The sequence below is a fragment of the Patiria miniata genome, unplaced genomic scaffold (genome assembly GCF_015706575.1).
Source record: "Patiria miniata isolate m_02_andy unplaced genomic scaffold, ASM1570657v1 HiC_scaffold_3, whole genome shotgun sequence".
NCBI classification, from domain to species: domain Eukaryota; kingdom Metazoa; phylum Echinodermata; class Asteroidea; order Valvatida; family Asterinidae; genus Patiria; species Patiria miniata.
The window spans coordinates 5,547,152-5,561,930 of record NW_024037069.1 but is presented as its reverse complement, the minus strand read 5'-3'; the positions used below and the strand labels follow the sequence as shown (position 1 = coordinate 5,561,930).

At 40.4% G+C, this 14,779-nt stretch overlaps 3 protein-coding genes across 3 annotated transcripts; all 3 read left to right on the top strand.

Annotated features, from left to right (window-relative positions):
• Positions 1-4,230: 4,230 nt before the first annotated feature.
• Positions 4,231-6,387, top strand: LOC119738359 (C-X-C chemokine receptor type 2-like). Its single transcript, XM_038213224.1, has 2 exons — positions 4,231-4,647; positions 6,382-6,387. Exons 1-2 carry the CDS (start codon positions 4,231-4,233, stop codon positions 6,385-6,387), a joined length of 423 nt encoding a protein of 140 aa, XP_038069152.1.
• Positions 6,388-7,537: 1,150 nt separating this feature from the next.
• On the top strand, positions 7,538-9,254 carry LOC119738356 (C-X-C chemokine receptor type 2-like). Its single transcript, XM_038213221.1, has 2 exons — positions 7,538-7,954; positions 9,249-9,254. The coding sequence occupies exons 1-2, from the start codon at positions 7,538-7,540 to the stop codon at positions 9,252-9,254; spliced, it is 423 nt and encodes a 140-aa protein (XP_038069149.1).
• A 2,886-nt stretch (positions 9,255-12,140) lies between these two features.
• Positions 12,141-13,118, top strand: LOC119738355 (C-X-C chemokine receptor type 2-like). The gene is made up of 2 exons (XM_038213220.1): positions 12,141-12,591; positions 12,964-13,118. Exons 1-2 carry the CDS (start codon positions 12,141-12,143, stop codon positions 13,116-13,118), a joined length of 606 nt encoding a protein of 201 aa, XP_038069148.1.
• Positions 13,119-14,779: the final 1,661 nt, after the last annotated feature.

Here is a 14,779-nt window from a genome sequence, read left to right as displayed (position 1 = left end):
GCTGAGGGGTGTTCAAATAACTGTTGGCAGCTTTTGTAACATCATTTGGTGAAAAAAAGATGAGCTACAGAATAACTGGATTAATAAAGTGCAAAAATCATTGAGCAGATTAAGGAGTTGAGTAGAATATGTACTCGTGGAACGGTATAATTGCAAGGGGTTGACTCAATTCAAAATAATATTAAAGAAAGTAAAAAAAAAAAAGGATTCTTTTTTTACATAGAAAAAACATATTTAAAAAAAACAAAACAATTTGAACAGATTGCTTGAAGTATTACTTGTGCCAAAAAACGACTCTGGCACAACTTTAAACAACTGCTTGTTAAAAATTACAGATTTTTTTTAACCTCATGACTGTGATTTAGGATCCCTTTCTCTACACAGGTACATGTATATTGTGGTGGAAAGTGTAAGGGCTTAGGGCTAGTTTAATTCCATTGTTTTTTACTGCAGGTATTGTGAATGTGCAAGACTATGCATGCGATTAGGTTAATGTACGAGACTATGCACGTGACTATTAAGTTCACAGGCTGGGCAAAGCTTAGCGCCCAGAGGAGCTGCCACAGGAATGGCAATGGTAAGCTAAGGTTGTACATTGCTGATGCTGTTGTGCATTGCTGATGCTGTTGTGCATTACTGATGATGTTGTACATCTCTAATGTTGTTGTGAATTCCTACTACTATTATACATTGCTCATGTTGTTGTACATTGCTCATGTTGTTGTTTAGTGCTGATGCTGTTGTATATTGCTGATGCTGTTGTACGTTTTTTGCTAATGTTGTTATGAATTCAATTACTGATGCCGTTGTAATTGCTGATGCTGTTGTACATTCCAGATGCTTTTTCGCATTTTTGACTTTGTGGTGCATTACTGATGCTGTTGCACATTGCTACCGCCAGCAGTAGGTTAGGGTTGAATCCCGTATAGGAAAGGACCCAGATCATAAAACAACCACCAAAATTAAAGTCCAATTACTGTACATTTATTGATAAGTGCTAAATAAATTGTATTAATTGTGCTGACAAATCTGATGTCAAGGGGTCTTTGTTGCAGGTTTATTGTGTATATTAGCAGACTAACAATCAGTCACAATAGGTAATAAATTTCCTACAATATGGGCCTTGACCCTTCCCCTTGAGGTCGCTCTGAGAGGTCTCTCATTTCGGAAACAGCTATGGTTGAGAAGATCGTCTCCACACTAATGGGCGTCAGACTTGATCCCAACAGACTTAGGTCAGGCCCCGTGATGCCCCAACACAATATTCTCATTGCCCTTTGAATACAGTTTTCAACATGTATAAGCGATTCAGAAATGATAAACATATTTGAACATGTTGAAATGTTCAGCCAGCCACAGACATTAACCTAACGTACCTAAATCCATCAAAATCCACCCCCCTGTTTCGGGGGATTTCGGCGGATTCAGGATACCTCCATATTGAACGAACTGGGGGATTTTGATGGACTCAGGATTCGAAGCCTAGCGGAACTGGCGGATTTTGATGGATTCAGGATACCTCCATTTTGAGCTATTGGGGGACTTTGATGGATTCAGGATCTCAACAGTTTAACTCTTTTGCAATGTTTGTGGTCAAGTAAATACTGCTGGCACTAGCCCTGCCAAGTCTGTCACGTACTGTACAAACACGTACACACATGTACTGGGTGGACTTGCATGGAGGGTCACTTGCTGGAGGAAAGATACAAATAATGCGTGAAACGTAACGAACGCAACGCCGTTTACGCGCAAAGAACACCATGTGCATCGCTAATAATTATGTGTGCGCATCGCGTAAATACTCGGTGCGCATTTCTTGCTTCGCGCGTGTTGAGCTAGGTCACGTGCTGGAGGAAAGATACATTTAGCTCCATTACTTTACGTTCATTTGTTGCGCGTCTATGAGAGACAACCAAAATGGCAGAGATTTATCGCACAGTGACTGGGCGCGTGTGGACGCGCTGCCGATCTAGTCTTTTCATTCTATATCTATGGTTTACGGGCTGAAACATGCGCTATGTCTTTCACACAAATTTTGTGTGCGAGACGTATTCACTTCGGTACTGATCCATGCTGGGGTCGCCATGCATTGGTGTATTTTGACGGATTCTATGCAACAACACACATCACAATTTTCATGCGAGCATGGTATCCTGAATCCGTCAAAATCCACCAGAAATTTAGGTGATGGATTTTGAAGACTCTATGGAAAAACATGCTGTATTTTTTTTTATGCCACCATGGTATCCTGAATCCGCCAGAATCCATCAAGACTTTTGCTGGTGGATTCTGGCGGATTCAGGATACTTCCAGAATCTACACTGGGGGATTCTGATGGATTCAGGATACCAGCATTTTTTGCATGACAAAATTGGTGGATTTTGGCGGATTCAGGATACTTTCTAGTAAAAGAGCCCCAGGAGTTAGGGTTAAATATTTGTTAATGATTTGGAAATAAAATTGAGGTCGCTCTGAGAGGTCTCACATTTCGGGAACAGCCATGGTTGAGAAGATCATCTCCACACTAATACCGTAGGTGTCAGACTTGATCCCGAAGGTCCGAAGTCCCATTGGTCCGAAGTCCCATTGGCCCGACGTCCCATTGGTCCGGTGTCCCATTGGTACGAAGCCATTGGTACAACGTCCCATTGGTCTGACGCCCCATAGGATTAGGGTTAGGGTTAGGATCAGTCAACCTGAACCAGTGTAACAACACAGTATTATGTTTCATCGGACCAATGGGATGTCGGACCAATGGGACGACAAAACAATGGAACGTCGGACCAATGGGACGTTGGACCAATGGAACGTTGGACCATTGGGATGTCGGACCATTGGGACGTCGGACCAATGGTACGTCGGACTATCGAGACGTAACCATTACAACGAAAGATTATGACATTCCAGCATGATGAACCATTGAAGGTAAGTGCCAACTGAGTATGTTTTGATTTTTGTTTTACCTTATTCAGCTACTAAAGTGCTAGGAGCAAAACATCAGGTCCTCTATTAAAAAGGCTAACTGTTAAGCCATGTCAGAATCACTTATTTTGTGGCTGTGGCTTGCATTTCTGGGTGAGCTTGGTGGAGCAGATGATGATTTAGACTGTACTACTGTCCATTCCTTCATTTTCCAGCTGTAGGTGTGGTTGCTGAACACCCCGCCCCCTAAATTTAGGGTTAACTGCTTTGACAACTCAATCTCATGTAATTAAAAATGCTATAAGTGTGATGATAAAGTATGATGATAGTTTGAAGTTTAATACTTACATGTAGCTTAACTGATCAAGAGCAATTTGACTAATCCCAAACACTTTGGAAGGCGTTTATTATTAAAATGCTTGTTTAGCCCATCACAGAGGTAAACATTGAATTTGCAGTACTCATGAAATAAAAAGTTTCCGGAGCGTGCTGAAGTAGTTTTAAGCCTCAGAGGAACTATGAGAATGATGACAAAAGTATTATGAATTACGGCCCATATGATGCCAACTTAAGCTTGTATAATTGCTCAATTCAAAACTGTTTTTATATCCCTTAAAACATATATTGGAAACAGTTTTAGACAGGGGTGTGAGTGACCACTGATAAAACTAGCTGAAAACAGCTGAAAAAGGTGTAAAAAAGCTGAATTTTTGAAATCTCCTATACTTTTGTACACAGCAAGTGAAGGGAAAAAGCTGAAATCCAAAACAAAAAAAGCTGAAATCAGCTAAAAAGCTGAGATTTCACACCCCTGTTTAGATGAAAAAAAACCACCCCAGTTTCTGGCAGTAATTGGTGTATGAGCTACCACAGGGCAAACCATCAACACAGATCTTGAACTGACAAATGTTCATGTAACTGGGTGATCAAGATGAAATAATATCGTGTAAACGATTATGTTGTGCATGCAAATGGCGTGTGTAATATTACTGTGCGTATCGGCGGCTGAAAATGTGATCGGCAATTTGTTTTCTGTGTACGGTGAGTCATAATACTGACACTGTGACAGCTCGGTTACTTCTCCCACGCGGTCTGGGTAAATTTTCCCGTGTCGAAAGTCCAAGTGCGGACAGTGGTCACATTTGACCATTTCTCATTTTACCATCGTCTCGGTAAAACCTTCCAAAAAAAAAGTCCAGTGCGGACACGGCTTAAGATCAGGTCTGCTGTCTGTGTAATTCATACCCTGGAGCAAAGTGAATGTTCCTACTGAAGGATTAAACCTGACCAAGTAAGATGAGCATCAACATGAATTCTACAGGAACTAATGAAGACCTGTCTACATTCAATGCATCCACGACCCCAATGACTCAGGACAGAATTGAGTACAACTTCATCCGATGCATCCTGCTCAGTATAACAACAATTCTACTTCTGACCCTCAACCCGCTGTGTCTTGTGGTCCTGAGGCACGTCCGCAGCATCCAGGAAACAACCAAGATATTCCTCACCACCATGACGGTTGCTGATCTCGGGGTGGGACTCTTCCGGGCTCTCCCAATGACTGTGTTAGTGATTTCTGAGACTGAGCATATCGGTGATGCGCTTTGCAAAGTGCTGTCGTTTGTCGACAGCATCCTAATCTTTAGTCCCCAGATGTCACTCCTGCTGCTAACTGTGGATCGCTACATTTCAGTGGTGCATGCGCTGCGCTACCCATCTCTTGTAACTGTGAAGCGGGCTTGCATTTCTGTCTGTTGCATGTGGGGAGTAGTTGTTTTGATGATAACAGTATATGGATTTACATCACACAGGAAACCTGCATACATCAAATATATCCCAGCGTGTATGTTTCAACCAAATTCCTCTGAGCCATATTTACAAATAGTCTATTCAAGCATAGTAGTCGGCACTCTGTTAGTTATTCTCGCAGCATATGCACGACTGTTCATGATATCACGAACCAAGCGAGAGCCATCCAAGTCGAAAACCAAATCGCTTAACCAGGAAACCCTGCTGTGAGGCCCAACAACAAAGCCCTGAAAACAGAGTTCATTATAGTTTTGACTACATCTGTTGCCAACCTCTTGCCAGTCTGTGCAATACTACTCTTAAAAAGTCCAACCCCAATAGTAATCCTGTTCACCTATGTGCTGCCTGTCCCGACAAACAGTTGGCTTAACGTGGTCATCTATTATCTCAGAAACCAAGATTTCTGTCGAGTGACCCATGATCTCCTGATATCTATCTACCGATCTTGTAAAAGCTGCATGCCATGTGCTGCAAACTGAACTGAGGGGTGTTCAAATAACTGTTGGCAGCTTTTGTAACATCATTTGGTGAAAAAAGATAAGCTACCGTGGATTAATAAAGTGTGAAATTCATTAAGTAGATTATGAGCAGTTGAGTAGAAGTTGTACTCATGGAACGATATACAGTCGACTCTCGTTAGTACAAACTCTGTTAATACAAAACTCTGGTTATAAATAACAAACATAAGGCCTTAATCGGTCTCGACTGAGCATTTATGTGCACAATGAATCGGACTGATGTTCCTCTTAATACAAAATGCTGAAAATATGGCTAGGTCCGAATGAGTTTGTATGTTTGGAAGAATTAACAACATTTGAAAACATCAAAAAACGGAATGATCAAATTGTCACAAAATATGTTAGGGAATGACAGTCTGAAGCATCCTGTAAAATCGTGGCTCCTGGTGTGCTTACATTTTCAAGAAAAACAGTACTTTTCCAACGCTGGTCGGCCAACCAGTGTTCGAGAAAACTTTTTTTTCTTTCAAAAATGTCTCCTATTTTTTTCATATTTAGTTATTCCGCATTTTCTTTGCAATTGATTACACACCTGTGAAGGGGTACTAGCCTGCTAGACTAATTCTCTGACCTCACAATTCCCAAAGTCTACAAATTGCTCTGATTATTCTTGAGTGGGGTCAGGCCGGGGAAGCAAACTATACAAACAAGATTGGTTTTCTTGGTTTTTCCATCATCTACAACCCCAAAACTTGAAACAAGTCAGTTTAACAATATACAATGTATGCCATATTATACCGATCCTCCAAATCCATTTATTTCTTAAAATTGCAGCAAAAGCAGAAATATTGTACATTCCCTTTAACGAGACTCGACTGTAATTGCATGGGGTTGACTCAATTCCAAAAAAAAAATTAAAGTAAAAAAAAAAAGGATTCTTTCTTTACATAGAAAAAACTATTTAAAAAAAAGATAACAATTTGAACAGATTGCTTTAAGCATTACTTGTACCAAACAATGACTCTGGCACAACTTTAAACAACTGCTTGTTAAAAATTACAGATTTTTTTTTAACCTCATGACCGTGATTTAGGATCCCTTTCTCTACACAAGTACATGTGTATTGTGGTGGAAGGTGTTAGGGCATAGGGTCAGTTTATTAATGGTTTTTTTGTTTATCCCCTCACAGAGTTAAACATTGAATTTGCAGTACTTCATGAATTAACAAGTTTCCGGAGCGGACTGAAGTAGTTTTATGCCTCAGAGGAAATATGAGAATGATGACAAAAATATTATCTGTTATGGCCCATATGATGTCAACTTAAGCTTGTAAAACTGCTCAATTCAATACTGTATTTATATCTCTTAAAACATAAATTGGAAACAGTTTTAGATAAAAAAACAAACCCCAGTTTCTGGCAGTAATTGGTGTATGAGCTACCACAGGGCAAACCATCAACACAGATCTTGAACTGACAAATGTACATGTAACTGGGTGATGGATTTTCTTTTGTCTTCATTTTCCCTCTTATTTTTCCTATTTATGGTTAGCACCTACGCTAGATACTTATTATAATTCTAGGGTCAGAAAACAGCAGGTTGTTTGTTATCAAAGAACTACATTCTGAACAAACATTTGGCAATAAAAAGGGAACGGTCCTAAAAACAAATTGAACGGGCACTTGATGTTTTCCACCTCAAGAGCTTCCAGTTTTGAACAAGCAATAATGCCGCTGCTCATCTAACATTTAATAAGCAACAGTTGAGGACCAGTTGGCCTGTTGTGATTTATAAAGAACAATAAACACAAACAAGACCGGCCACTGATATAATTGCCTTGTAACTAGGGAAATACAAAGGTACATGTAATTGCATTTTGCAGGAAATTACCAGCAGCGCAAAAAGCATCCTACAGTTGCTTTGTAATATGAATGCGCCGCTCACAATGAAAATAATAATTTTGTCAATAAAAGGGAAAAGAATAGCAAGGAGCCAAGCAGAGTCCTACACAATTATAGAGACTGGCCAATCAGCACTGACCTTTTGTTATATACACACTACCGTACCTCTATGCACAAGGACAAGATGCACCCATTTCATTAGTTTTTTTCCAAGAGACAAAGCCTACTTGCAGACAGAAATCTCTGCATGCAATTTACCATTAATTGACAATATGTGACGCTTTTCATACTACATCTATTCTTATTACGTTCAAACAGTTCAATGTAAATGTGAAAGATTTTTGTCAAAGATCAGTTCTGCTTTCAGTGTAATTCGTACCCTGGAGTAAACTAAAACAAATCTTACTGAAGGATTGAACCCAACCAAGTAAGATGAGCATCAACATGAATTCTACAGGAACTAATGAAGACCTGTCTACATTCAATGCATCCACGACCCCAATGACTCAGGACAGAATTGAGTACAACTTCATCCGATGCATCCTGCTCAGTATAACAACAATTCTACTTCTGACCCTCAACCCGCTGTGTCTTGTGGTCCTGAGGCATGTCTGCAGCATCCAGGAAACAACCAAGATATTCCTCAGATCCATGACGGTTGCTGATCTCGGGGTGGGACTCTTCCGGGCTCTCCCAATGACTGTGTTAGTGATTTCTGAGACTGAGCATATCGGTGATGCGCTTTGCAAAGTGCTGTCATTTGTCGACTGCATCCTAAGCTTCAGTCCCCAGATGTCACTCCTGCTGCTGACTGTGGATCGCTACATTTCAGTGGTGCATGCTTTGCGCTACCCATCTCTTGTAACTGTGAAGAGGGCTTGCATTTCTGTCTGTTGTTTGTGGGGAGCAGTTGTTTTGATGATAACAGTATACGGATTTACATCACATTGGAAAACTGCATACTACACATCTATCCCAGCGTGTGCATTTCAACCAAATTCCTCCTGGACAACTGTACATATAGTCTATTCAAGCATTCTTGTTAGCACTCTGTTAGTTATTCTCGCAGCGTATGCTCGACTGTTTATGATATCAAGACACCAAGCGAGAGCCATCCAAGTCGAAAACCAAATCGCTCAACCAAGAAATCCTGCTGCAAGACCCGACAACAAGGCCCTAAAAACAGTCCTCATTATAGTTTTGACTGCATCTGTTGCCAACCTCTTGCCACTCTGTTCATTTATCTTACAAAGTGCACACCCAATAGCAGTCCTGTTCACCTATGTGCTGCCTGTCCTGACAAACAGTTGGCTTAACGTGGTCATCTATTATCTCAGAAACCAAGATTTTCGTCGAGTGACCCATGATCTGCTGATATCTAACTACCGATCTTGTAAATGCTGCATGCCATTTGCTGCAAACTGAGCTGAGGGGTGTTCAAATAACTGTTGGCAGCTTTTGTAACATCATTCGGTGAAAAAAAGATAAGCTACAGAATAACTGGATTAATAAAGTGCAAAATTCATTGAGTAGATTAAGGAGCAGTTGAGTAGAATATGTACTCGTGGAACGGTATAATTGCAAGGGGTTGACTCAATTCAAAATAAAATTAAAGAAAGTAAAAAAAAAAGGAATTTTTTTTTTTTACACAGAAAAAAAAAATTTAAAAAAAGATAACAATTTGAACAGATTGCTTGAAGTATTACTTGTACCAAAAAACGACTCTGGCCCAACTTTAAACAACTGCTTGTTCAAAATTACAGATTTTTTTTAACCTCATGACCGTGATTTAGGATCCCTTTCTCTACACAAGTACATGTATATTGTGGTGGAAAGTGTAAGGGCTTAGGGCCAGTTTATTTCCATTGTTTTTTACTGCATGTATTGTGAATGTGCAAGACTATGCATGCGATTAGGTTTATGTACGAAACTATGCACGTGACTATTAGGTTCACAGGCTGGGCAAAGCTTAGCACCCAGAGGAGCTGCCACAGGAATGGCAATGGTAAGCCAAGGTTGTACATTGCTGATGCTGTTGTGCATTGCTGATGATGTTGTGCATTACTGATGATGTTATACATCTCTGATGTTGTTGTGAATTCCTACTACTATTATATTGCTCATGTTGTTGTATATTGCTCATGTTGTTGTTTAGTGCTGATGCTGTTGTACATTGCTGACGCTGTTGTACGTTTTTTGCTAATGTTGCTATGAATTCCTGATGTTGTTGTACAAATGTACATTGCTGATGCCGTTGTAAATTGCTGATGCTGTTGTACATGTATTCCAGATGCTTTTGCGCATATTTGACTTTGTGGTGCATTACTGATGCTGTTGCACATTGCTACCGCCAGCAGTAGGTTAGGGTTGTATCCCGTATAGGAAAGGACCCAGATCATAAAACAACCACCAAAATTAAAGTCCAATTACTGTACATTTATTGATTAGTGCTGAATAAATTGTATTAATTGTGCTGACAAATCTGATGTCAAGGGGTCTTTGTTGCAGGTTTATTGCGTAGATTAGCAGACTAACAATCAGTCACAATAGGTAATAAATTTCCTACAATATGGGCCTTGACCCTTCCCCTTGAGGTCGCTCTAAGAGGTCTCTCATTTCGGGAACAGCTATGGTTGAGAATATCGTCTCCACACTAATGGGCGCCAGACTTGATCCCAACAGACTTACAATGTAGGTCAGGCCCCGTGATGCCCCACCACAATATTCTCACTGCCCTTTGAATACAGTTTTCAACATGTACAAGTGATTCAGAAATCATAAACATATTTGAACATGTTGAAATGTTCAGCCAGCCACAGAAATTAAATATTCGTTAATGATTTGGAAATAAAATTGAGGTCGCTCTGAGAGGTCTCTCATTTCGGGAACAGCCATGGTTGAGAAGATCATCTCCACGTTAATAGGTGTCAGACTTGATCCCGAAGGTCCGAAGTCCCATTGGTCCGAAGTCCCATTGGTCTGAAGTCCCATTGATCTGACATCCCATTGGTCAGAAGTCCCATTGGTCCAACGTCCCATTGGTCCGACGTCCCATTGGTCCAAAATCCCATTGGTCTGACGTCCCATTGGTCCGGCGTCCCATTGGTCCGAAGCCATTGGTACGACGTCCCATTGGTATGACGCCCCATAGGATTAGGGTTAGATCAGTCAACCTGAACCAGTGTAACAACACAGTATTATGTTTCATCGGACCAATGGGATGTCGGAACAATGGGACGTCGTACCAATGGGACGTCGGGCCAATGGAACGTTGGACCATTGGGACGTCGGACCATTGGGACGTCGGACCAATGGTATGCCGGACTATCGAGACGTAACCATTACAAAGAAAGATTATGACATTCCAGCATGGTGAACCACTGAAGGAAAGTGCCCCCTGAGTACGTTTTGATTTTTGTTTTACTTGACATGTATTCAGCTACTAAAGTGCTAGGAGCAAAACATCAGGTCCTCTGAGGCTAATTGTTAAGCCATGTCAGAATCACTTATTTTGCGGCTGTGGCTTGCATTTTTTTCCATTCACAAACTATAAGGAAAAGAGGAAATACTGTCAGACAGCTGTTTCCATTTTGGTCATGGCCTTACTATTCTGGGTGAGCTTGATGGAGTAGATGATGGGGCTGACTGTACCACTGTTCATTCCTTCATTTTCCTGCTGTAGGTGTTGTTGCTGAACACCCCGCCCCCTAAATTTAGGGTTAACTGCTTTGACAACTCAATCTCATGTAATTAAAAATGCTATAAGTGTGATGATAAAGTATGATGATAGTTTGAAGTTTAATACTTACATGTAGCTTAACTGATCAAGAGCAATTTGACTAATCCCAAACACTTTGGAAGGCGTTTATTATTAAAATGCTTGTTTAGCCCATCACAGAGGTAAATATTGAATTTGCAGTACTCATGAAATAAAAAGTTTCCGGAGCGTGCTGAAGTAGTTTTAAGCCTCAGAGTAACTATGAGAATGATGACGAAAGTATTATGAATTACGGCCCATATGATGCCAACTTAAGCTTGTAAAATTGCTCAATTCAATACTGTATTTATATCCCTTAAAACATAAATTGGAAACAGTTTTAGATTAAAAAAAAAACAGTTTCTGGCAGTAATTGGTGTATGAGCTACCACAGGGCAAACCATCAACACGGATCTTGAACTGACAAATGTACATGTAACTGGGTGATGGATTTTCTTTTGTCTTCATTTTCTCTCTTATTTTTCCTATTTAAGGTTAGCACCTATGCTAGATACTTATTATAATTCTAGGGTCAGAAAACAGCAGGTGGTTTGTTATATCAAAGAACTAGATTCTGAACAAACATTTGGCAATAAAAAGGGAACGGTCCTAAAAACAAATTGAACGGGCACTTGATGTTTTCCACCTCAAGAGCTTCCAGTTTTAAACAAGCAATAATGCCGCTGCTCATCTGACATTTAATAAGCAACAGTTGAGGACCAGTTGGCCTGTTGTGATTTATAAAGAACAATAAACACAAACGAGACTGGCCGATGATATAATTGCATTGTAACTAGGGAAATACAAAGGGAATGGCATTTTGCAGGAAATTACCAGCAGCGCAAAATGCATCCTACAGTTGCTTTGTAATATGAATGTGCCGCTCACAATGAAAATAATAATTTTGTCAATAAAAAGGAAAAGAATAGCAAGGAGCCAAGCAGAGTCCTACACAATTATAGAGACTGGCCAATCAGCACTGACCTTTGGTTATATACACACTACCTCTATGCATAAGGACAACACACACCCATTTCATTAGTTTTTTCCCAAGAGACAAAGCCTACTTGCAGACAGAAATCTCTGCATGCAATTTAACATTAATTGACAATATGTGACGCTTTTCATACTACATGTACATCTATTCTTATTACGTTCAAACAGTTCAATGTAAATGTGAAAGATTTTTGTCAAAGATCAGTTCTGCTGTCAGTGTAATTCATACATTGGAGTAAAATAAAACAAATCTTACTGAAGGATTGAACCCGACCAAGTAAGATGAGCATCAACATGAATTCAACAGGAACTAATGAAGACCTGTCTACATTCAATGCATCCACGACCCCAGTGACTCAGGACAGAATTGAGTACAACTTCATCCGATGCATCCTGCTCATCATAACGACCACTCTACTTCTGACCCTCAACCCGCTGTGTCTTGTAGTCCTGAGGCATGTCCGCAGCATCCAGGAAACAACTAAGATATTCCTCAGATCCATGACGGTTGCCGATCTTGGCATAGGACTCTTCCGAGCTCTCCCAATGACTGTTCTTGCAATTTCCGAGACTGAGCACATCGACGAGGCATTCTGCAAAGTGCTGTCGTTTGCTGAGGGCATCCTATTCTACAGTCCCCAGATGTCACTCTTGATGCTGACTGTGGACCGCTACATTTCAGTGGTGCATGCGCTGCGCTACCCATCTCTTGTAACTGTTAAGCGGGCTCAAATTTCTGTCTGTTGTATGTGGGGAGCCCTTGTGTTGATGACAAGTGCATATGGATTTACACATTGGGACACTGAATACATCAAATATATCCCAGCGTGTGTATTTCAGTCAGGTTCCTCCAGGACATTGGTACAAATATTCTCTTTAATCATAGTAGTCGGCACTCTGCTAGTTATTCTCATAGCGTATTTACGACTTTTCATGATATCGCGACACCAAGCGAGAGTCATCCAAGTCGAAAACCAAATCGCTCAACCAGGAAACCCTGTCGCGAGGCCTGACAACAAAGCCCTGAAAACAGTCGTCACTGTAGTTTTGACTGCATCTGTTGCCAACCTCTTGCCACTCTGTTCATTATTCTTACAAAGTCCACACCCAATACCAGTCCTGTTCACCTTTGTGCTGCCTGTCCTGACAAACAGTTGGCTTAACGTGGTCATCTATTATCTCAGAAACCAAGATTTCCGTCGAGCGACCCATGATCTCCTGATATCTAACTACCGATCCTGTAAACGCTGCATGCCATTTGCTGAAAACTGAACTGAGGGGTGAACATCTTTTGGTTTAACAAAATGACGTGCCAAAATGAATTATAAAGGTGTCAAACTTTATGTTGAGTGGTTTTGATATATCAAAAAGCATTTCAGTACATCCTTCATGTTGTATATTGCTGCTGATGTTGTACATGTATATTGCTGATGCTGTTGTACATTGCTGATGCTGTTGTACATTGATGATGTCATACTGAACTGAGGGGTAGTCTAATAACTACTGGCAGTTTCTGCTACTTTCTTTAAAAAAAGATAAGCTACATACATACATGTACAATGGATTAATGATGTATGAAATCTGTTCTTGAACAGTTTGTCAAGAAACGTGAATATAAGTGGTACTCATGGAACAATTACCAGTGAAGGGCTGCCGAAAATGACAACCGATAAAACTGTTGGCAGGAAATTATAAGACACAGAGCAAAATGGTTCCTGCAGGTTGGTTTAACCCATTCGCACTTGTACTACGGTACATTCTATAACATTGTGTTTGTTCACTGAAGAATCAATAAAACCATGGAGTGCTCAGGCGTTTTGGGCGCTACAGTGAGTAATGGGCTCCGTGCGCCAACGAAAGAGGGCACCCATTTACCTAGCAATGACGTCCCATGGGCGGGACATTTAGCTGGTTGACGCGCACAGTTCCTTGTGTGTGACGCACAAACACCAGGGGATTTGTACTATGTACGCGCAGTGGTATGGCCGAGCGTCGCGGCAAAATTGCAGTCAAGCAAGATGGCGTCGGTCGGTCACCCCCAACTGTACTTTCTTTGCCGGTGAGGGGGTACTTGTGAACGGAACGGATAGGCAGGGCGGTTTGGACAATACAGTGATTTCAGGTTTAATTGTGATTAAATGCTGCCTCTCAAGAACAAACAAAATCAAGAAACCTGGCACTAATGCTCTTTCGCCAAAGAGGAATGCTATTGCCACAAGTTTCGCTGTACTGTAAATATATGAAGCAATTAAAGTGAACAACTGAGAACCAAAGATTCTAAGCACTGTCGATATTTCGATATTACGCGATTATTTGATATCGATATTGCCCTTTTTTTAATCATTTTAAAATATCATAAATGTTCATATTGAGAAAAAATTTTGAAAATATGAAAAATTTTGATATTGAGGAATAATATCGATAGTATCAAAATGCGTTTGATTATCGTCAAAATAAATCTCCCGTTTGTGCTTTTACTTTGTGTTTAATGTTTGCCCTATAATGTAATAATTCTCAGTTGTTGCTGAGCATAAGTTAATTGAAATGAAATAAAGCCACTGGTGATGGTTTTTTGTGTCGTCTTTTAAATCTCGGCGCTATAAGTGAATTCATTTCTTCAACATTGTGACTAGAAAGTGCAATGCATTAATTGAGTCAGCAAATCTACCAAAAAAGTCATACTCGATTCTTAACCCTAACCATCCCAAATCCTCCAAAATCATTTTGGCAAATTGGAGGAATTTGCAGGATTGAGGTTAAATGGCAAAAGTGCGTTGCTGATTTCGGAGGATGCACTGTGTCAAGGTCTTGGGCCAGACCTTGCATTGTTTATGCTCAGCCTAACATACATTTAGTCCTTTGATTATACTTGAAATCCTCCGCACTGCTCCAGGATGTCACTGCCTCTGCCTCAGCCTATTGACAGTCATCAT